General features: G+C 33.9%; 1 protein-coding gene across 3 annotated transcripts in view; it reads right to left on the reverse strand.

Annotated features, from left to right (window-relative positions):
* The window catches only part of G2e3 (G2/M-phase specific E3 ubiquitin protein ligase), a 43,073-nt gene that overhangs the window by 15,761 nt on the left and 2,060 nt on the right, over positions 1-25,252 (reverse strand). For 2 of the 3 annotated variants that reach the window (XM_013033469.1, XM_013033470.1), the window contains exons 3-11: positions 14,903-14,943; positions 11,632-11,729; positions 9,221-9,322; positions 7,350-7,474; positions 6,264-6,429; positions 4,488-4,594; positions 3,705-3,821; positions 1,970-2,094; positions 1,742-1,886 (exon numbers count right to left, since the gene is read on the reverse strand). In XM_013033469.1, coding sequence (XP_012888923.1) covers positions 1,742-1,886; positions 1,970-2,094; positions 3,705-3,821; positions 4,488-4,594; positions 6,264-6,429; positions 7,350-7,474; positions 9,221-9,322; positions 11,632-11,729; positions 14,903-14,939 — 1,022 coding nt within the window. In that variant the 5' untranslated portion in view covers positions 14,940-14,943. The remainder of the gene's footprint in view (positions 1-1,741; positions 1,887-1,969; positions 2,095-3,704; positions 3,822-4,487; positions 4,595-6,263; positions 6,430-7,349; positions 7,475-9,220; positions 9,323-11,631; positions 11,730-14,902; positions 14,944-25,252) is intronic. The other variant, XM_013033471.1, reaches the window with a different exon arrangement.

The raw sequence follows: 25,252 nt of genomic DNA on the forward strand, positions 1-25,252 counted from the left end.
GCTAGAATAACAGGCATGAGCTGCCAGATTCGGTGCTTTTCTAGAGAAGAATATGACTGTAAGTTAAAGCAGGAACAAAGAATCAAGCTTCCCTGATACATCATCTTCATATTTAGAAATAATATGAATGCTTTTATTATTTATTTATTGTGATAGTTTGAATTCAGGACCTCATGCCTGCTAAAAAGGTGTTTTACAGTTTTAGTTTTCTAACAAATAATAACATTAGGAGTTTTCAAGGTACAAATGTGACATGTTGAAACAGCAGTTCTTCAGTTTTTGACAAGTACTTAATATTCTACCTGTCTGCAAAGTGAATTATCAAATATTTTCACAAAATTTTTTTTTACATTTTCAAAGTTTTTAAACTTGAAACTACTTTTCACAGGAAAGTACTTCATCATACTTAATTACTGTTATTTCTCTTTGTTCCTAGTAGGTAATGTGCTATTCATAATTCTTTTGAAAGTGACATAAACCTACATATCATTATCTACAACTGAACAGTTTACAGAATGATTTTAAAAATTATTTTGCTATTTATGGAAACAGGAATTGGTGTAGTAATATAAAGTAATACCAGCCTGGGGAAAGTTTGTGAGAACCTTAGTTCCATTAACTACCAAAAAGGAAGAAGTAGCTGTAGCTCAAGTGGTACAGCATCAGTCTTGACTAAAAAAACTAAGGAAGAGTACCCAGGCCCTAGCACAAAAAAAGGGGAGGTGGGGCAGAGAAGAGCTTGACAATTAGACTTCTGACACTGACAGAGATTTTTAACCAAATGGATTATACTTCAAAAAAAATAAACCATCTTTATATTAAATAGAACTCCTTTCTTCTCATAAAAGGAAATGGTATTCTTGATATTTTAATCTTCTTAGTCTATAATCAAATAATACTGTGTAAACTTTTCCAGATTACTACTAATTATCTTGAAAGTGACTTATAGTCTGGTGCTGGTGGCTCACACCTATAACCTTAACTACTGATGTCTAAGAATGGGGCAAACAAATCTGACTCATCTAGAATTAACCAGCAAAAAGCTGGAAGTGTTCTGGTGGCTCATGCCTGTAATCATAGCTACTCAGAAGGCTAAAATCTGAGGCAGGAAATTCCATGAATTTCCCATCGTCAATCACCAAAAAAAGAAATATGTGTGTGTGTTTATATAGTATGTATTAGGTTTATATAATATGTATTAGAAGTGGAGTAGTGGGTTTTGTGGTAGAGCACTACTACTAGCCTTGAGCTTAAAAAAACTCAGGGACAATTTCTAGGCCCTGAGTTCAAGCCCTAGAATTCGAAAAAATAAACAAGTTGGAAATAGAGATGTGGCTCAATGATAGAGCACGAGCCTTGAGTAAAAAAGCTAAAGGAAAACTTGAGGGCCTAAATTCAAGCCACCAACTCAGTGCTGCCACAAGGAGGGAAAAAAAAGGAAAAAAGTGATCTATAATAAATAAAATACCTTATTTTACATTACAATTTAGTCTATAATAAGGAAAACTGATTTTACATCCTCTTCATACATGCAATCTGATCTGATACTTTTGCAATTTCTAGTATCTCACTTATTATTTGTATCTTTAGGCTAGATATATTGACTTCGTGATCAAATGATGGATCCTATGGTTTGAGAAACACTCAGCTATTATATTATTAACAAATAGCCTATGTATGGCTTTTCCTGTCACTTTATTCAAACGGACTTTATATTTTTTCTTAAATTCAGGATACACACCTCAATAACTCTTCATGCTGAGGTCCAGATGACAGCTTTTGTAACTTAGGGGATGACTCTTCTAACAAACAGTCAGTAATTGCCACTTTATTAGATTTGGGTGCTGCATGCTTTTTTGCCTTTTGGAAACCTACAGATTTAAATCCTAATATTAGCTAATTAGAAGTACAAGTAAAAGCATTAACAAATTCGAATGAAATGATTTTATTTAAAATTATAAACTATTACCTGAATTGTAGATAATACTTCTACATTCCAAACATTCCCAGTTTTGTTCCCATGATCGTAGTGAGGAACAGGCTAAATGTGTTCCACTTGAACCACAACACTGACAACGTTTTATTTCCCATTTGCTGAGGATATAAAGAAAAGTATAGGCTGATGTTTTGATTTTAATGTAATCTACTTCTATCCACAATCACTGCCAAAGATCCTACCCTCTGCCACATATCTTTTTACTAAAAGAGGGAAAACAGATTAGATCCAACACTGTATTATGTTCTCTAGTTTACTACCGCTCTTAAATATCTCTATTTTAAAAATGTCTACTCATATCAACATACACATATATACATACACAAAGGATATAACACATTTGAAAGGCTTAAAATTAAGGAGAAAAACAATTTTTTTCATTTGGAGATAACTATGTTCACAGAGACTACTGTGTCTGTGTCCACTATCAACAAAACATTCAGTTAATTTCAAGATAAGGAGTAAGGAGTATTTCTGGCAGAGAGCTTGCTCTGCCACATCAGGTACTATGTAGCATGACAACGAATCTTCCTATTTGACCCACATTCATATTACCCCTACTCTGTATTTCCCCAGTGTGACTCGTGATATGTGGGAGGGTCATAATCTTATTTGTTGTACGGAGATAATTGTGTTGCGGTGTTGTTTCACTTTGAGAGACAATGAGATATAATATAGGGACACCAGCACAGGACACAACCAGAAGGTAATCATTTACAAGCCAAAAAAAGGTCTCTGACTTGAAAAAATTATATTAAGTCAAGTAAACCAGGCCCAAAGAAACATAGGTCCTATGGTTTGTTTCCCTTACTTGCAATAACTAGTATATATCTGGGACAAGTAGAAAGATAAGATGATGTTAAGTGAAATGAACCCCAAGATAGGGACACAAGTGATTTTTTTTCTTTCTTGCTATTGTTTCTAACATATTTATAAGGTACCATGTGATTTTTTTTTTGTTGCTTTGCATGTTCTACCCCCACGGTATAACCCCTGTTTTCACTGAATTTGATGTTGGTATAATTTGGGGAGGGGAAGGGAAAAAACAAAATGTTTAAATAGGGATACAGGTTGACCCATTGTAACAATGAGATATACAAGACACTGTTGAACAACGAACTTTACAATTTGGTCGGGGGAGGGGAGGGAATGTAGTTGTGGAAGTGGGAGGGATGGTAGGAGAAAAACAAAGGAGGCAACAATGCTTGATAAGAAATGTACTGATTACCTTGCTCATGTAACTGTAACCCCTCTGTGTTCAGTATTTTCACAATAAAAAACTTATTTAAAAAAATAACAAATAAACACCCTGGTATCTTACTGATAGCTTCCTAAATTGTGAGAAAATAAATTTTCTGTTGTTTAATCACCTAGTATGTCTGTATTTTATTATGCAACCCTAATGAGTTAACTTTTGGTTTGTAATCACATATACAGTTCCTTTTCAATTTAGAATAGCCACATTTAGACTCAATAGCCACATCTAGCTAGTAGCTACCATATAGACCACTTGTAGCTCCGAGAAATAAGTAACTATATTGAGTGCAAAATTATCTTTAAATAAGCATAAGTATTTAACAAATATACAACTGAAATTAAAACTTCAAACATCCTAATAGAAAGACTGTTTCATTAACTACAAAATCTATTTTGTCAGCTAAAAGTTTAAATAAGAAACCACTAAATATGATTCAACTTTCTAAAATACCTATCAGGTTCATTATATTCTCGTCCTTCTTTGCAACGGCATCTTCGAACATCACAACGCTCATGATGCTGAAGAAGATCTTGATAAGCATTTTCCTCTAATTCCCAGGAAGCATCTCTATAAATTAAAACAATATAAAAAATCAAAATATACTTTAAGATGTTCCATGAAAAGGATTGGTAATTTATGAAGGACAAAATTTGTCATTTTAAAGCTATTTTCTTCAATGTGTAAATCTATGGCATCATGTTAATCTCCAGTTAATTAGCCTTACAGTTAATTTTCAAATTCAAAGGTCAAGCAGAATTTTTCTAAACTTATAATTGTTCTATTATTTCACTTCCCCTACTCTGCCCCCCCCCCTTGCAAACAAGGTGTCACTATGTAGTCTGGGCTGATCTTGAACTTGAGATCCTGTTACCTCACTCTGCTGGGAATACAATTTTACACTACTATGCCTGGGCCCAATTTTTAATTTCAGCTCTACTATTACTATTTCTGAATTCCTCATCTTAAACATCAGATCATTTAGAAAATATATAAATACCATTTTAAAGACTATGTTGAAATCAACCCAAGTTGAACAAAGATGGTACTAGGAAAGAATAAATCAACTAATAAAACATTTACATTTATGCTCTCTAAAAAACCTGACTCTCTGGGAAAAGTCTTCATATTTCCCCATGTGAAACAGCTACCTTCCCACAATTACTTATAATCAGACATTAAATCCAACATTAGAAATACCTTGCTGCTTTTGTCAAAAAGCTAAATGTTACTCACTTTTCAGGAATATGAATTCCCATTTTCAACATCTCTTTCTGAAAGATCTCACTATTATTACATATTGTACACCTAAAGAAAAATATTCCAGCATTTATTGCTTGAACCTACAGAGGAAAAATGAAGAAGTCTTTTATCAGGTTATGAATTATATAACAGGACATGTACTATTTTTACTTAATATGAAAATATCTTACATGCCAGTGATTCTTATTCCCACTACTAAAACCTGAAGAGCTTTTTCTTTCTTTTTTTTTTTTTGGGTCCGGTCGTGGGGCCTGAACTCTGGGCCTGGGCGCTATCCCTCAGCTCTTCAGCTCAAGGCTAGCGCTCTACCACTTGAGCCACAGCACCACTTCCAGCTTTTTCTCCTTATGTGGTGCTAAGGAATCGAACCCAAGGCCTCATGCATGCGAGGCAAGCACTCTACCACTAAACCAACTTCCCAGCCCCCTTCCAATTTTTATAATATATAAATTACACATTTGTCTTAATGGCAGTGTTCTCTGTTTTATATTATGATTTATGTAGAAATCCTTAGTATCTAGATATAACATCTGCAAAAGGAAATCCTGAGAACTGTTTTACATTGCTACAAGATACATAACATACTATTTATAACATTAGTTTTTATTTCCAGTTAGAAGAGCCTTACTAGTTTATTGAAGAAATATTAGAAAACCCCAAGTTAGAAGCAAAAATTACCTTGTGCCAGGAATAGTGGCACATACCTATACCACTTGGAGCTCCACTTCTTTTTCAGTGGTTAATTGGAGATAAGAGTCTCATGGGGACTTTTCTGATTGTACTGGCTTTGAACTATGATACTCAGATCTCAGTCTCCTGAGTAGTTAGGAATACAGATGTGAGCCACAGGCCTCAGGCTATCTTTGACATTATTAATATTGTGACAGTTATAAAATATCAGGATTTTTCATATCCAAGGAGTAATGGTGTTTAATGCTTGTTGATTTGCATTGTAGGCATAGAACCCAGCACTTCACAAACACTACAGAAGCCTCATCTAGCTAATATTCCTAGTCTCAATTTTGTGTTTCATAATATTTTATTTATTTGAAAACTAGTCATTTAAGCTTGACATTAAAAGTTACTTTAAAAGAAGAAATAGCTTTAAGTCAGTAACAGAACCAGATCCCTGTAAAGGAGTTATTGTGTAGCCAGCCTAGGCTGGCCTTAAACTTGTGAACCTCCGGCATCTGCTTCCCTAGTACTAGGATTATAGACATATACTAACATGCTCACCTTGGTAGTCTAAAAATAAAATAAATCAACAATAGCCTCTTAATGGTTAGTTTGCTACCAATTTTATCATTTCCTGGGTTCCTAGCTTAAATATAAGTGGAATTTAGGATTTTTAAGTCACTGTGGAATACAAAATCCTTAGAATAAAAGCAAATTTGTGTAAATTTACATATATATATTAAAATTTTTATCTTAGAAGTGGAGATGTGGCTCAAATGGTAGAGTACCAGCTATGAGTGGAAAAAACTGATTGATAATACAAGGCCTGGAGATCAAGCCCTAGTATGTTAAAAAAAAAAAAAAAAGACAACAGCACAAAAAAAAAGTTGCCTTTCAACTATTTATTAAAATGTTAATTATACAACTGAATGGGTTAAGTGTTTTATTTGAAATAAGGTACAAATTGACATAAAAGTTAAAAATAGAACTAGAATACACACACCAATTCTTATTTAAAACTCAAATCAGTAAGCAACACATTTTGTAAGTAAAAGCTTATAAAACATATCTTACCTGTAAACAGTCTCTATGAAACCATGCATTTTTACAACAAGGACTTTGTAATACACTGTAAGTAGGTATAGGCTCAATGTATTCCAAACAAATGGTGCATGGTAAGGAGTCTCTATAATTATTAGATGTAGTTATCTGAATAGGTCGATGACTCCAACAAAATGACCTAAGAATACAAGTTATTTAAGAATAATATGTAATGGAATACAAAACATTATTGGGCTACATATTACAACTCACAATAGTAAGGAGAAAAGTCATTAATCTAAAATAAGACTAGAAACATGGCACTACAAATAATGTTTACAATCTGTAAGAAAGAAAAGCTAGACCCCCAAAATATAAACTTTAGTAGTTCAGACTTACCTCATACAGAATTTTGTTAACATTGGTAATGTTGTTAGCAATATGTACTCTTGTATTCAACATCTGAGTACATACTACTCTACTTGACATTATGTAAAACTGAGGCTGAAATTTACACAAAGGTTTTAATCACAAAATGAAATACAAATTAAAAACCTATTAAAAACCTAACCCACTTTGTTCCCATTTGTTTTTTCCCAATTGTTTTTTGTTCTTAAATGTAAGTCTAATGATAGGTCTAAATATGAAGAAGTCTAATGATAGGTCTAAATATGAAGACTTGAAATAAAACACTCATGATACCAAAATGCCAAAATTTCTAAAATCGTGAAGTTGTACTCTGAAAGCAAATATTTCCAGGGGTATTCCAGGGTATAATATTTATTCTTTTGGGACTAAATCAAATAGTGTGGGGGGAGGAGAGAGAATGAGTTAATTCTAAACAGTGACTTAATCTAGAATTTAACAGCTCAACGCCATATCCTAGAGATGAAAGGTGAAGGTAAGTATTATTAGTCCCATTCTAGACACTGAAATTCTCAATATTTAGCATGCAGAGGAAAATATATTAAACAATATAATTTATTATGGAGAGTCTTTACATAAGTAAAAATGTATAAGCTCGGTATAGATTAAAAAGAGTAACTTTGAAATATGTTTGAGATATCTATTTTCCACTATTTTTTAACATTCATGTTTTATATTTAATAAGTAACTCACGCAAAATTGCCAGTAAATTGGAAAATACATTCTCGCTCAAGTCCACATGGTAAATGGTAACTTCGTTTACATCGAGGTGCTACACATCCAATTGAAGCGCCACTTTTCTTGCAGACACTGCATTTCTAGAAGATACATGGAAATAGAACGACAATATAAAATTTTTATTATATAATCAAGGTTATTAATAAATATTCCTTTTGGGCAGACTAAAAATTATTCTCATCACTAACAGGTGTGATAGTAAAGAAATGTACTGAAAATGTAAAATGCTACAAGGAAGCTTTTCCTTCTCACCTGCTAAAATACTTCAAAATGAAGGGTTTATAAACATAATAGCTATACATGACAGTTGTACTGAAATCTCAACAGAAAGCATGAATCATAGGAAAACAATAATAAAACTTATTGGGTAAAAAAAAAAATTAACAATTTAGCTCAGATTACCTAGCTAACCTAACCAAAATCAAAAAGTCTTAAGACATCTGTAGTACGTTTACTGCTGGTCTCCAAAAGAATGCATCAAGTTCTAACTTCTAGCATCTGTCAATTCAACTTATATGGAAATAGTTTATCTGCAAATAAAATTAAGGATCTCAAGAGATGAGCCTGTAATAAAGGTGTCCTAATCCTATGACTTATGTGTTTCATAAAAGAGGTAGACACTCAGAAAATATGTCAGACATAAGCAGAGATTGAAGTTATATTGCTACAAACAAGCAAATAGCAGAAGGAATGCAAGAGGCATAGAACAAATTCTCCCTCAGAATCTCTGGAAGGGATCAACCTTTTGTAATGTTGCATTATAACTCTGGTCTTCAAAAATTAAGAATATATTTCTTTAATTTTGTTACGGAAATCTTAGGAAACAAATGCTGTATCACTGCTACAACTTATAACAGTGGTTATAAAGAAAGACTATTGATAATTAGAATACACAGATGTATCTGAAATGTCTTGGTATACTTTAAGTTGGCCTTTATAATGGGTATTAATTTAGGAACTACAATCTTACTTTTTAACTCCTCAAAATATAGGAAATCCTTTTGCTAATCTAAGATCTGCCCAGTGAACTGACACAAGGAATTCTATTTTAATAAAAGGGGTGGGGAGGAGGAGTGGCAGGCAAGATTCCTTTTCAGAAGTTTCACAACATACTTAAGTCAGGATTCAAATACTTTAAGAAATTTGGTAATTTTAAACTGTAAGGGAGGTCCAAAGACCACCCTTAATCACAAGATTATCATTAAAGATTGAGTTTTTATTTTATCTTTGAGAAGTTGCACAAAGGAGTTGTCATTTAACAAAGCAGTTTATGAATAGAATGTGTTTTGATCAATGTCACCTTTTTCAACATTCTCACCCATTCCTCCCAATTCCTCCCCCATCTCACTATTCTTAATTTTGAAGGATAAACATTGAATTCTTGACTGTATTCTTCTCTTCATTCCTCTATCCTTCTCCCTCCCCTTGACCGGAGCCTACCCTCAAATACCTGTTTGGTGGGGTTTATTTTGTTGAACTTTGACTTTGCCTTTTTAAGGAATTATACTATTTGAATCTCCCTTGAATCTACTATATTTCAGTTTCTTCAAGATTAAAGGTTTGTAGATCAGCAGAGTAGAACTATGGGTCACAATTCTGATTTAAGAGTGAATAACATGATGGAAACTGAAGAAGATAAGGAGGTGCAGTTAAACTCTCACTTTCAAAATCACAAGGTTTTACTGCAACTTACCATTAATATCTGATACAAATATACACTGCAACATAAAACTGAAGTCACAATTTCCAGTAGAGAAACTGATGAGTTTTCTCAAGTATTGACAATATTTGTAGTATTTAATATAGTGAACAAAAAAATTACTTGCCAGTTTAGAAGCTCTATGCACTTCCTTTTTGATATCTTCTATTAGAAAACCATAAAGTCCTTCTTCTTCTTTACCTCTCTGCCAAATTCCACTTGACATTAACTGTGAATACATTCTCAATTAGAAAATTAACCCAAACTAGCATGGAGAAGGAGAAGCAGAAGGAGAGGGAGAGGGACAGAGGGAGAAAAAGAGAGCGAGAGAGGTGGACAGGGAGAGAATGAGAGAGAATTATATATGTACTCAATAATTTCAATAAAAATAGACATCAAATGACTCAAATTTCAAATATCTATTATAAAAAAAATTTTGCAAAGAAGCTATCACACTTTGAAAGACATTTTATGTTTAAATGAACAATCTGTATGTCCCAACTGATTCCAAAAGTATTCCAGGAAGAAAGAGCAGAAAAAGAGAAAAAAGAAGGGAGGGAGGGAAGGAAGAAAGGGAATGGAGGGAGGGAGGGAAGAAAGAAAAACAGTCATTTTTAACTTCATAGTTTACATAAACGATGGAAGCGTAAATCAAGAAAAGTGTAGAATATGAATAAAAAATCTTGGCTTGCAAACTAAGACTGTATATTTAACCTTCTAGAATCTTATGCAGGATGATTTAAACACTAAAGCTTTAACAGATTGTCTCTATTTACAGACTTTATGAAGACCTATATAGTCTTTTTTTGCATATTTCATAGTAGTGATCATGTAGATAATGGACAAGTAATAAAGTGAGTAGGAGAATGATCCTATTATCTACTATTTCATCTATAGTATCCTAGAGTTCATGAGAAGACAGATTCAGTTCAAACAGATTCTATTTGTCTATTTGAATCTTAAACATGGCAAATCTGTGATCAATATATTTTCTGAAGTATTATACTAATTTATTAATAAGACAGAATATAGAGGAATTTTGGCATGTACAACAAATACTTCATTTTTTTTTAATTCAATAGCTGGGTGCTTGTAGATCAGATGATGCCTGTAAACCTAGCTATTCAAAAGGCTGAGATCTGAGGATTAGTTAGAAGCCCATGCAAGAAGTGGAAAGCATGGCTCAAGGAGTAGAACACTAGCCTTGAATGAAAAAAAACTAAGGAACAGCAGCCAGGTTCTGAGTTCAAGTCCCAGTTCCAGCACAAACAAAAACAAAAATATCCACTTTGACTGAGTTGTAATTAGAGAAGTTTTCATTAATGTCCTGAAATACAGTTGATACATATTACTTATGAATTAAATGAAAAATGTCCTAATAGTTTTAGCTCCACTACATAAAAAACAAATGCCCTCAAAGAAAGTAAATTTATTTCATTTTCTACTGTAGATTGCAGAGCTTACAAACATATTAAAATGCCAGGTTCATGTTCCTTTAAAGCATGATACAAAATGATTAGGTTCTGTCTTTAACTCATAGATTATCTGAGACACAACACAGCATCTTTAGTGAACCACCAAGAAATATATTTAGTGAATACTGAAGAATCTTAAAATGAATGATGGCAGGTTTAAAAATATGTTCCACAAATTTACTGGTAGTCTGATTCCATCTGGTGTGTACCTCTTTCCTCAACTGTTTTTGGGAAAGCCAGATGACATACTGTGAGTAGTCTTCCTGAGAAGCCTAGAAGGCAAGGGCCTGAGGTTTCTTGCCAACACACAGGAGGAACTGTAGCCAAAAGCACATGAGTAGTAGTAGATCCCACAGCTGGGATACCTTCAGCTAAGATCTAGCTGATATCCTGAACTATGATCCTCTTGATTTATACTACTTGGGTATCTGTGATTACCCGTGTAATCCACCACTCTGACATCCCCTGGCTGACATCTTGATTATAATCTCATGAATAAGTAGCAGATCTATTTAGCTAATAACAAAATCTTCAGCCTACGAATGATTATAATGGTGCATTAATTCATTCATTTCTGAGTTAATAAAATGTAAAGTTCGTACAGGGAAGAGAAAACAAATGAGAGATTTAATTCTCATTCTTTTGCTTTCTTTTCAGTGATCTATACTACTTCCTTTTCAAGTAATATTAATTACCTTTAGCCAGAACTTTTCCTTCCAAGTACTCTGTAAAATGAAAATACAATTCTTCTATTTCCTGAACCTTTAAACAAGTTTTCTCTGTAATTTAGCAATATAAACAGAAGAAATAAGAAAGTGGTAAAAACAACATATCTTATATAGACCTAACAAATCCTTTATTCCACTAAGACATATTGGTACTGATGACAAGTCATTTACACATACATGTACAAGTCTTTTACATATACATGTAATTTCAGAAGCTTAAAATTTGATATACAAAAAAATGACATTTTTATAGGTATGTTAAATGATTCTCAAAAAGTTGTCTGACTAATTTCTCTTAAGCACACCAACTTTCTAGAATTCTAAGTTATACTCACCAAACAATGGTAATGTACAGTGAGATTCCATTTCTCATTTGTTTTCTTCTCTCCATATTTATAAGGACAGTCATCAGTTTTTCGACAGAAAACACAAGCTAATAGTGAAAAAGTAAACATATAAATAAAATACTTAAAATTTTTAAATGAGCAACTGATGCTTCTTTGACTTGATATGTTAAATGCTTTGAAAGCAAATCACATTGCACTGTCATTGGCAATACCTACTTCTAAAATATAATAAATATAAAGACATTTCTCATGGATTCCAGCACATAATTAAAAGGGCAATCTAAGGATAGCATCACTGAACATGATATATTAGGGAATTGCAAAGCTCCATTCTTCCACTGCTGATGAAATTGCAAAAAGAAAAACCATCAGGATCCACTTTTAGATGCTCTGGAGTACAATAAACTTTAAAAATTAGAATAATTCTTAATGGAGAATAAGCTGCTCAAAATGTTGATGAAGACATTTTAATTTACTCTCTTACTATAAACATTTCTAGCTTGGGCCTAGGTCCTTGAGTGATCCATGTAAATTTTATAGGCTTGCTGGACCAAGACGGAATAATACAGACCTTTGTCCCAAAGAAAAGCAATTATTTTGAGCTATGTGGCAGTGTTCTGAGTAATGGGGCCTTAGCCCCATGATCAAGAGGATCATAGTTGAGGGTATCAGCTAGATCTTAGCTGAAGGTATCCCAGCTGTGGGATCTACTACTACTCATGTGCTTTTGGCTACAGTTCCTCCTGTGTGTTGGCAAGAAACCTCAGGCCCTTGCCTTCTAGGCTTCTCAGGAAGACTACTCACAGTATGTCATCTGGCTTTCCCAAAAACAGTTGAGGAAAGAGGTACACACCAGATGGAATCAGACTATCAGTATATGCTAGCTATTCTTTTGCCAGCCTTAGAACTTTCTCAGGGCTAACAAACTAGTAGCAAAAGCCTAGGACAAATGATGTCAGACAGCTGCAAGCAGCAGAGACCAAAAAGAAAAGGATGGGAAAAGCTGAGACCTAGGGGAATAAAAGTTCTAAAAAGTAACAGTATATACAAAGAGATCCTAGAGTGCCAGGCTCCCATGGATGTTCTGAATGCTCAAAAAGACCAGAAGCTTTAAACTTTTACCTCTGGCTAGTTTTTAGGCTCATACAACCTATATTAAAAAAAGAAAGATCTCAAAATAATATGAGACTCTAGATAAGGAATCCACTAGTTTTTTTCTTTTTGTCAGTCGTGGGGCCTGAACTCTGGGCTTGGGCGCTGTCCCTGTGCTCTTCAGCTCAAGGCGAGTGCTCTACCACTTGAGCCACAGCGCCACTTCTGGTTTTCTAGTGGTTTATTGGAGATAAGAGTTTCATGGATGTTCCAGCCCAGGCTGGCTTTGAACCACAATCCTCAGATCTGAGCCTCCTGAATAGCTAGGATTACAGGCGTGAGCTAGGAATCTACTAGTTTTGAAGCATGGAGCTTTATAAATAAGCAGACAACTTCTGTATTTTTATTTGGCTATCTTTTAAAACTGTATTTTTATCTTTAAGTAGTTGTACAAAGGGATTACCATTCAATGTATCAGTTTATACGTATATTGCATCATGATCACCTTATTTAAAATTTTTTATCTTTAAAACTCATTGAAAGAAAATGGGTATTGGTAATCCTTATAATCCTAGCTATTCAAGAGGCTGAGATATAAGGATCATGGTTTGAAGACAGCTCAGGCAGCAAAGTCTGTGAGACTCATTTCCAATTAACCACCAAAAAGCCAGAAATGGAGCTGTGGCTTACATGGTAGCATGTTAGCCTTGAGCACAAAAAGTCAGGGACAGAGCTCGGGTCCAGAGTTCAAGATTCAGAACTGGCACAAACAAACAAAATCTAAACCAAAATTTAAAAAAAATAAAAACACCCCAGTAAAGGAAGTGGAAGTGTAGAGTTCAAGCTAGCCCTGAAGTGGCTCAAAAGCTAAGAAGAGCGTGAGATCCTGAGTTCAAGCCCAAGTACTGGCACGAACATTTAAAGTAACAAAACACAGTAAAAAAATTCAGTTAAGTTGTTCTGAAGTCATTATTTTTACCTCCTACTTTACCAAATGACATTGGTTTTATTTATTATAATAATGAACTTTTTTCTATTTTTTCATTTATTTATTGTTATTATAAAGGTGATGATGTACAGAGGGGCTATGGCTATGGCTATATATATATAAAATTTTGAAAGCATTAGAATAGCTGATACAAAATAAGTAAGCCTAGAGATTTTAGGAGTATAGTTCATCATCCAAAGTAAGACAGTCAACAGACAGTATATGTAAAATTTAAAGTATATTATTATTTTATTTTTTGTTGGTCATGGGGCTTAAACTCAGGGCCCGGAAATTGTCTCTGAGTAATTTTTGCTCAAGGCTAGCATACTACCATTTCAAGGCACAGTGTCACTTCCAGTTTTCTGATGGTCACTTGAAGAAAAAGAGTCTCACAGACTTTCCTACCCTGGCTGGCTTTGAACTTTGTTCCTCAAGTCTCAGCCTCCTAAGTAGCTAGGATTACAGGTGTGAGCCACCAGCACCCAGCTTAAGTGTATTATTTGTAGAGATCAACAAAAACTGAAAAATTGGATAATTTAGATGACTCATCTTTCATGATAGCAAGTCAGTAGTAGCTTTTTAAAGCAAATGAAGAAAACATTAAACACAAACCAAAAGAAACGTATCTTTGGAGAGACTTGTGTTCCTAGAAGTTTTCCTTTCCTTTTTAACTTGGTTAAATTATTGTTTAACTTGTTCTATAACCATTTAATTTTGTTACACTGTTTTAAAAATAGATTTCTTAAGATTACAGACATGAGATCTGAGGATTGCCATCCCGGGCAGGAAAGTCTGTGAGTCTCTTATTTTTCAATAAACCATCAGAAACCGAAGTGGTGCTGTGGATCAAATGGTAGAATGCTTGCCTTGAGCTGAAGAGCCGAGAGACAGCGCCCAGGCTGAGTTCAAGCCCCAGAACTGACAAAAAATAAATAAAAAAAAAATAAAATACATAGACCTGCTTTATTCAGGTACAAACCATATCTGTTATACATATAGAATACAAATAAAATTGGGCAGAGCCCTCTCATAAAGAGTTGTTTATGGAAATGAATACACACAATAGCATATTTCAGTACATGTACATGTGAACTACGCATGTGTAAGAAAATTCATTCTTATTAGCTGGCAACATTCTAAAAAGATTATCATGAAAATAGTTTAAATATAGTTACTTACCTAGGTTCTGTGAGTCTCCAGGTTTATTTTCATTCATTTTACTAGGAAAAATAAGAAGCAGGCAGTGCATGATTAATAATGTTAACAATTTCATAGTACAGTACTTCATTTCTTACCTCAGCTTTCACATATGTAAGACCAGTAGTTCTCAACAAGAGTTTGAGGACATTTTTTAGAACTGGAGGGAATGTTTAAATATTAAAACATTTAAAATGACTATTGAAAATAAAATAAAATGACTATTGAAAGTGCTAGATTTGCAGGATACTTTGCTATGTGCAGTAAATCCTATACAAAAAAGATTGTCTAGATTTTCAAATTTCCAGCTAGACATTCAAATAGTGCTTAAAATAAAAACAAAAGGGACTTATAGTTATCCTAACATAGAACCTAAGCTTATGTTACATATAATCAAGTCTTTTTTCCCCTTGATTTGTTAAGACAAAATTTGTATCCCAGAACTACAACTCCTATGTCAAAGAACTCTATTTACTTTCTGCTCAAAATTTTACCAATATGTAACATTTCCTAAGACACATCAGTAGTAATGTCATTTATATTTCTATACAACAATTCTTTTATTAATCTATACAAGTTAAATCATTACTGTTATATTTCTCCTAAAAGATCAAAAACAGGAAGATACAATATTAACACCAAAGTTTCACTTTACCAAAGGTTGAGTCAAAGTCTACTCAAACTCATAGAAATCAAGTGGGATGCTACTAGTTTAATGTAACAATTTTTTTACAGTTGCAAAACAATCTAAGAACAAGTGGGTGGGATGATGCATGGTGAATTCAGAGTGTTTGGGACACTGAGACAGGGAGAGTTTTCAAGCCAGCAAATCCAGGTCAGCATGAGTTTATATAAACTCTGCGCAAAATAAAAAATAACCTATCCCAGTTCACAGAGCTTCTATGTGAGAATGAACTAGCCTGTAAGTGATAACTTCACATAGAAATAGAAGTGCACAAACATAAACCAACAAACCCAACAGTATACTGAATTAAAAGCTAAACTGAAGATTGCCAGGAAACCTTAAGATACTGAACCTAACACTGATTATTTTATGAATACTGATTAACCCAATTAAACTCACATTTTCTTATACGAATTTGCTTTTCGTACTGACTTTAAGTAGTTTGTTCTAAATATGTATTTTTCTCACATTTTTTGTGCTTTCATAAAAAGTTATATTCTAGGGACTGGGAATGTGGCTTAGTTGTAGAGTGCTAGCCTAGCATGCATGAAGCTCTGGGTTCGATTCCTTAGTACCACACAAACAGAAAAAGACAAGTGGCACTGTGGCTCAAGTGGGAAGAGTGCTAGCCTGAAGCACAGAGAGGGCCAGGGATAGAGCCCAGGTCCTGAGTTCAAGTCCCAGGACCAGCAAAAAAAAAAGATGATTTTCATTTCAAACTAATCTCAAACAGCAGCAGTAAACAGTGAAAAAAGGACCATTTGCACATATGTTTAGATGGATTTTATAGTTTAAGGTGTTTTCCTTCAAGTATGGTTTTTCTTTTGGTGGGGGCTGTAACTAGGGCTTGAACTCAGGCCCTAGCACTTCTTTTGCTCAATTCTAGCATAGCACTCTACCACTTGAGCCACAGTACCACTTCTGGCTTTTTCTAAGTAGTTTTTATTGGAGTTAAGGTTTCCTGCCTGAGCTGGCTTTGAACCATGATCCTCAGGTCTCAGCCTCCTGAGTAGCTAGGATTAGACATGAGCCACTGGTTCCCAGGTCAAATATGATTTAAGATTTCTTTGGGAGAATAAAGAAAACACTGGTTTTTAGGTATGTATTTAAGTAACAGTCTTAAAAATAAGGTCAAATTAACTGTTTGTTCTCTTCCTCAAGGGAAGGAAATCACTGTCAAGAGATATTCTGATTCTAACCTCATTATTTAACTCTAGTTGATTAATTAGTATGCTCAGAGTTTGATGTTCCTTTTAGAAGAGGGAGCCTGATGGCCCACTTCCATCATTGTGAATGTGGTGAGGGATTAGGATTTGGTTTCACCAAAAAAAGTCTATGGCAGAAGTGACAGTACATGACTAGTTCATAAAAGACTTTGTGACATCCTTCTTTACTATGTCACAAGCTACCCTCTGGAGAAAATGACACATTGCCATATTACAAAGACCTCTAAGATGCTTCATGTGGAGCCCACTAGGTAAAAAGAAGATCTTTTACCCTCAGCCATAACAATGAGATACTTTAGAAACAGATCTTTGAGGTCCAATCAACTATTCATTTGACTAAACCTGGACCGCAGCTTTGAAGGAAACAGTTAAGCTCCTTCCAAAATCCTGACCCACAAGTTATATTGTTTTAAACCACAAAGTTTATTTAAACCAGAAGAATTTGTTAAACAGAGATAGATAACAAAAACAAGAAAGAAATTTTCTCTCGTTTCTCCAGACATCTACCATTTAAATAAACTCCAGGTCATACTCACTGGTCACGTCTGAAAGCTCCTAATCCTACTGATAATAGCAAAATTGAAATGTGATTATAAATACACAGAAGACCAGCTAGAATCCCCTCCCTTTTATTTTCTTGTCCTGAGGCTTAAAGTAAGGGCCTGAAGGTCCTTGAACTTCTGGGGGGGGGGGGCAGCTTTAGTGGCAAGAAGAGTCTTTCCTGCCTGGGCTGACTTTAAACTGTGATCCTCAGATCTCAGCCTCCTGAGTAGCCAGGATTATAGGCATGAGCCATTGGTACTGGGCTTGAAAAGCACATATATCTTAAAAAGGGAAATTACTTGATTTTTTTTAATCTACAATTTAAAAAATATTTTCAAGGGATTATCTAAATCACCAATTAGAAAAGCTAAATCCATTCTGTGCAAAGTACATTGATGTACTCTAAATTCCTTTTTTTAAATTAAGTTTTTTATTGTCAAAATATAAAGGGATTACAGTTACATGAGCAAGGTAATGAGTATATTTTTTATCCAGAATTGTTGCCTCCTCCTCCTTTGTTTTTCCCCTACTATCCCACCTCCTCAGCTACCCCTCCACCTCCTCACCCCCCCCACCTAAATTGTAAAGTTCATTTTTCGACAAAGCATCTTGTACATCTCATTGTTGCAATGGGTCAATCTGTATCCCTATTTAAACAATTTGTTTTTTCCCTTCCCCTCCCCAAATTATACCAACATCAAATACAGTGAAAACAGAGGTTATACCGTGGGTGAGTAAAGTTCTTTTCTTGATAACTCAGATGTTATTTGAAAGTCCAGTATATATTATTCTGAATGTTACTTTTATATGTCTGATACATATGAAAGCGTAAATATATTTTTATGACTTAGCATTGCACAATAAAGCCATGATGAGTTATAGTAGTTATTAAAAGTACTTGCTTTCTCTCTCTAGTAGAAATTGACAAGCTGATTCTAAAATATACATTAAAATGTAAGGGCCCAATAATAGCAAAAATGGTTCTTAAAAGGACAAAGTTGGACATCTTAGACTGTGATTTCATGACTTTCTACAGAACTAAATCAATCAAGACAACAATACATGTGAACAAGAACAGACTATAATATAAAGGTCAGACACAAGCTCAAATACTTGCTTTTAAACAAAGGTACCATGGTTAATTCAACTGTGAAAATGATGTCTACTCAGCAAATCATATCAAGATATCGGGATATTAGTTTGAGGAAAACACTAGTAAATATAAAATGGGCACAAATTTGCAACAACAACATAGTAAGACGTAGTATACTTTTTATTTATTACTAATGCTAAATGGCCTGGAATCAAACTAGATTGTTAGAAGTTTGAAATAGTAAATATAATTCCTAAGGTAACTACTAAGAATGTAAGTAAAAAAACATATAAAATGCCTGGAGGTGTGACTTATGAATATAGCCCTTACTCTTACTCTTGGTAGGATCACAGTTTGAGACTAGCCTGGATAAAAATTTGTTAAGACCTCCCCACCTACTCCTTTCTCAACCAATAATTTGGTACACGATATGCACATGTTATCCTACCTATAAGGTAAACAGAGATGAAGGTATAAAGTTCTATGCCAGTCTGAACTAAAAGGTTCACAACCAGGGTTGGGAATGTGGCTTAATGGTAGAGTGCGTCCCTAATATGCATGAAGCCCTGGGTTCGATTCTCAGTAACACATCAACAGAAAAAGACAGAAGTGGCACTATGGCTCAAATGGTAGAGTGCTAGCCTTGAACAAAAGAAGCTCAGGGACAGTGCCCAGGCCCTGAGGTCAAACCCCAGTCTGGCCATAAATAAAAAAATAAATAAATTCTCTAGACTCAATCTTAATGGAAGGAACTGAGTGTGATGCTGGACACTTGTCATTCTAGTTATAGTGGGAAGTATAAAATAGGAAGATATTGGCTCAAGTGTACCTCCCCAAGGCAAAAAGTGATACTACATCTAAAATTAAATGGTACAAAAAGGGCTAGAGTTGAAAGTGTGGCTCAGCAATATAAGCAAGTACAAATAAACAATACACTATGAAAGTATCAACTAAATAAAGCAAAAGAGGGTATAAAATAAGACATAGAGGAAATCAAGATTAAGCGAACAATAATCTTTCCTTATCAGTAACTACTTACTACAGGACATAACATGAACTTAAAATACAAGTCATTCCATGTTTTTGTATTAGCGCCAGAGACACAAGTACGTTAAAAGAAAAAGAATAATAAAGTGTTACTTAGGTGACTAAATTAGTTTGAAGCTAAAGTAGACTATAACTCAAAGATTGTTATAAGACCCAAAGAAAGGTATTAAAAATTGATTAAAGATCAATTCATCAAGAAGTTATGGCTATAGACATACATTCCTATCTAACCAGAACTCTAAAATATTTAGCAAAAAATGGCTGAAATAGTTTTAGATCTGATGGATATAAAGAATACTCAATCTATCCAGTATCCAATAGTAGCAGATTATAACATACTCCTTTCAAATACGCATGGAACATTATCTATGGATAGACCATACTAAAACCTGAATCCAAGTCTCAATGAGATTGGAATCACAGTTATCTTCTTCAACCATAATGGAATGATAATAGAAATCACTAAATAAAGAAGAACTAGAATATATGGAGATTAAACATTATCTTAGAAAAAAGGAATAAAAAGACATCATAAGGGGAATTAGCCTACATTAAAATAGAAGGCTTTAAAACTTAACTTTATAATGAAAGGAACCAGAAAAAAGAACAAAGCCCAAAACTAATACAGGAAAATAACACAGATTAGAGATATAAAGCATCAATGAAATTGTTATATACTCAACAAAGACAAAAGACAAGCAAATATTTTCTAACTCTTTTTATAATGCTAGCAATATCCTGGTAACATTACCAGAAAAAGACGTAACAGAAAACTACATACTAATTATTCCTCATAGATAACAGATGCAAAATTGTAAACAATTATTAATTACAAATTTAATTACTACCATGACAGAATAAGATTTGTCTCAAGTATGCAAAGGTAGTTCAACATCTCAAAATTTTAAACAAAGTAATATACCCTATTACCAAAATAAAGAAAAAAGGTCACATACTTATCTCAATTTTCTGGTGATGTAGGAAGGCAGTTGACAAAAATCTTACTTGCTTTCATGATTAAAGAAAAATTTCAACAGCTTAGCTAAGAATAGATCCTGTTTATTCTCAGCAAGATAAAGCATGAAAAAAGCTAACATCATACTCAAAGTTAAATGTTTATACCTAAAGAATTGAAACAAATGGTATCAATTCTTACCACTATTTATTCAACATACTGAAAATTTTAGAATTAGGCAAGAAAATAAAATGTACACAAATTGAGTGGTAATTACTCAAAGTAATTATTCACAGAAGTATTGATCTTATGTGTAGAAAAATCCTGAAGAATTTATAAAATAAAAACTGAAAAACTGTTAGTAGCTAATAAATGAATATTGCAAAATTACAGTATATAAGATAAACACACAAAACTGTGTTATATTTCTACCTGACATCAACTCACAATCTACTGTTTACAATAGTACAGTGATGAAGTTAACCAAAGAAGTGCAAAATTTGAGTAGTGAAAACTACAAAACAGAAAATCCTACAAAAAAGAAAATCCTAATGGGCTAATGTTTAAAGTTAACATGGCATTATGAAGAACCATAACTTGTCAGAACAATCTCTAAGACAATGTCAAAGTTCACAAATTTACACTAATCAAACTGGTATGGTACTGGCCTATTGATAGATATATAAAGGAATAGGTGAGTCTGGAAATAAACCTACACATTTGTGGTCCACTGATTTTTAAAAGGAATACAAGACCAAAGGGGAAATGTACAACCTCTAACAAATTGGATGATAAAATGGACACATAAAAAAATGAAGCCAGACACAGGTAGTTCACACCTGTATTCCTACCAACTCAAGATACAGAGATCAAGAGTAAAGTTTGAAGTCAGCCTGGGAAGAAGAGTCAGTGAGACTTTTATCTCAAATTAACCATCAAAAAACCAAAATGAGCTGTGGCTCCAGTGGTAGAACAATAGCTGTGAGCACAGGGATTAAAAAAAGCTCAGGGATAGCACCCAGTCCTTGAGTTCATGCTCCAAGTGAGTACAATAGCAACAAAAAAGAAATGAAGTTCTCCGGGCACTGGTGGCTCATGCTTGTAATCCTAGCTACTCAGGAGGCTGAGATTTGATGATCACGGTTCAAAGCCAGCCGGGCAGGAAAGTCCAACCGGAAGTGGCGCTGTAGCTCAAGTGGTAGAGTGCTAGCCTTGAGCTGACAAGCTGAGGGACAGCGCTCAGGCCCAGAGTTCAAGCCCCACGACCAACCAAAAAAAAAAAAAAAAAAAGAAATGAAGTTAGGGACCCTAATGTCATATAAAAAAATTAACTCAAAGTAGATGAAAGGTAAAAAGTCCAATATAAAACTGATAGATATGACAACAAAAGCTTAAGCAGAGCTAAACTACAGGAGTCTGAGATCTAAGGATCCTCTTTCAAAGCCAGCTTGAGCAGTTAAATCCAAGATTCTCTCCAATTAATCAACAAGTAAAAAGCCAAAAGTGGAGAAAGTGAGTAAACATTTCTCCAAGGAAAAATTCAAATGGCAAACAAGAACATGAAAACATCACAGGAACATACAAACCAAAACCATAACAATATACCAATTTATGTCCACTAGGGTAATCTACAATATTAACAATGAAAACAATGGGCAAGTAGCTGTGTGGCTCAAGGGGAAGAGTGCTTGTCTGTTCAGTATTCAATCCTCATTACTGAAAAAAAAAACTGTATTGGGGATATGGAAAAACTGAAGTACACATACATTGCGATACAAATGGCTAAGTGATTGTGGAATAAAGTATGGCAGTTTCTCGATGTTTTAAACATTTCAGAACTACCATATTAAGCTGGGTGCTGGTGGTTCATGCCTGTAATCCTAGCTACTCAGGAGGCTGAGATCTGAGGATCGTGGTTCAAAGCAAAGCCAGCCCAGACAGGAAAGTGCATGAGACTCTTATCTCCAATAAACCACCAGAAAACAGAAAGTGGCTCTGTGGCTCAAGTGGTAGGGAGCTTGTCTTGAGCTGAAGAGCTGAAGGACGGAACCCAGGCCCAGAATTCAAGCCCCATGACCGACCCAAAACAAAAAAACAAAAAACTACCATATTACCCAGTAACTTTACTAAGTATATACCCAACAGAATTTAAAACGGTATCCAGACAAAAGGTTTCCATACGAATATTTACAGTAGCACTATTTATAAGGATATTACTAAATCTCACTTGATAGCATATGCAATGGTATATTATTATTTGGCAATCAAATGAATAAAGTAGTTATCCTCATGATATCCCTGGGTGATTGGTTTCAGATGGACCTCCCATTCCACTAGATTGCCAGTCCTGGAGCTTGAACTCAGAATAGGGGTGCTATCTCTAAGATTTTATGTTCAAAACACTAGTACTCTACAACTTGATCCACATTTCCACTTCTGGCTTTTTGGTGTTTAATTGATCATGGACTGGACATTGCTGTCAGGGATGGCTTTGAATCATGATCCTCAGATCTCAGCCTCTTGAGTAGCTAGGATTACAAGGGTATATTCCACCAGCACCTAGCTTCTATTCAGTATGTGCAAATAACCTATCTGTAACTTCCAATAGACTTTATATCATTTCTAGGTTACTTATTAATACTATGTAAATATACCCTATTGTTTAGGGAATAAAAAGAAAAAAGTCTACATGTTTCACATCAATGCAGTTTCTTCTAGTGATTAGGTGAATCCATGGAGGCAGAACCCACAGTCTATTGATACATATTACATTAGGGAAATTTCAAAAGCTGCCACTTTTGTTGTATTTTTCTTGGTAGTATTAGGTTTGCCCTCAGGACCTTATACTTGCAAGGCAGATACTCTCCTACTTGAGTGATGTCTCTTGCCATATTTGGACTTTTGCCCCCACCATTTCTTTATATTTGTAGCAATAAAGCTGAGTTACACAAATTTACATTGAAGCTTGAATTTCAAAGTTAAGTATTCCAACTTCAAAAATCAAGAGGAAATCATGTTAACGGTCTAGATTCCAATATCTATCTCATCTCTCTATTTAGATACAGATGTATCTATTTATATATACATATATCTGAACCTAATACTTTCATTTTTTCTGAAATAGTTACCAATAGAAACACACTAATACTATATACTTTACAGACCAACCCACTGGTCTTTACAATGATGACACTACATTATTGGGCAGGTTTTTTTGTAAAAAAGGATGGAGATTTAATAGTTCAAAGTGAAAAGACAGATTTTTTTAATTCTCTAACACTTTTTAAGTAGACAGCATATATCACTCATTTTTAAAAAATAAAACAGCCTCATAAGGAAATCAAATATAAACATTCTTGGCTGTACACGAATTTGAAGTAAGGGTTTCTCACTTGCTAAGTAGAACTTCTAATCACTTTAGCCACATCTCAAGTAACAAAATGTTTTCAAGTTACTAAATTTACTAAAGTTACTCCATTTTCTCATCTTATCATGGTATAATAAAAATGGTTATAAGAATTAAGAAAATATATATAAAGCATTTGGAATTTCATGAATATAAACAAATACTGCTCATGGTTTCTTTCTCACTTGAAATATCTTCTGAGCTTATGATTTCATACTTACTTTTCCATACTCATAAAGCTTAAAAGCCACATATTGCTTGGAAATAGAATCAAGAAACAATACTATGAAGAAGTTGGTAAAGAAAGAAAAAGTTGAGATTTGAATTACATATTATAGACAGTAGGAAGCTATTCAGAGATTTTTATGGAGCAACACTTAGAAGGAGACTGCAGAGAGTCAAGAAGTACTGTAGTACATTTCAAAAAGGTAGGAAATGCAAATCAGAACAACACTGAGAACCATCCCATATATCAGAATGGCAATAATTAAGAAAGCAAATGCTGGCCAGGATCCAGGGTAACAGGAACTCTATACACTGTTGTTAGAAATGTAAATTAATGTCGCCACTATGAAAATCAGAACTACCATATGATCCTGCTATAACTCCTGGGATATAATCAAGGAATTTGTCATGATACAATAGATATCTGATCACTCATGTTTATGTATAGCATCTCTATTCAAAAAAACCCAACATATTTGCCTAAGTAGTCACCAACTGATGAGCAATGAAAATATGGTATATATATATGTGTATATATATATACACAAACAACCATCAAGAATAATGAAATTATGCTGTCTGAAGGAAAATGGGTAAAAAGGGAGTTAAGAAAAATAAGCCAGACTATGAAAGACAAGTACAGCATCTAGACCTTAAAAAAACAGTAACAACAAAAAGACATAAAGGTAAAATGGGAGTTGTTTGGGAGTAAGTAACAGCTAGATGAAGGAGGGTAAAAGGAAAGGATAAAGAGAGGATCAATAATGATTTAGATACTCTATATGAATTTATGGAAATAGAATAAAACCCATCAAAGTTATTTTAAAAGAGGAGAAAGGGGCAAGAAAATGTGAAAGGGTGAATTTGATCAAAATATATTATGGGCCTATATTAGAAATATAATGAAATCCCTTTGTACAACTAATAGACACTAAAAACAATAAATGGCACATTCTTTAGTTAAATCTGTTAATCAAACACTTTATTGATTGTATTAAAACAAATTACTGAAACTTTCTTGCCCTATTTTGTTATCTGAAAATTTTATCTACAGCAGACAATTTATGATCTGTACAGTTTAGCAACTCTGTAATAAAATATGTATCATTTACTATGTTCTATACATCACTCTAAGGTTTGAAAATGTATTAG

This window comes from Dipodomys ordii, unplaced genomic scaffold, assembly GCF_000151885.1.
Source record: "Dipodomys ordii isolate 6190 unplaced genomic scaffold, Dord_2.0 Scaffold168, whole genome shotgun sequence".
NCBI classification, from domain to species: Eukaryota; Metazoa; Chordata; class Mammalia; order Rodentia; family Heteromyidae; genus Dipodomys; species Dipodomys ordii.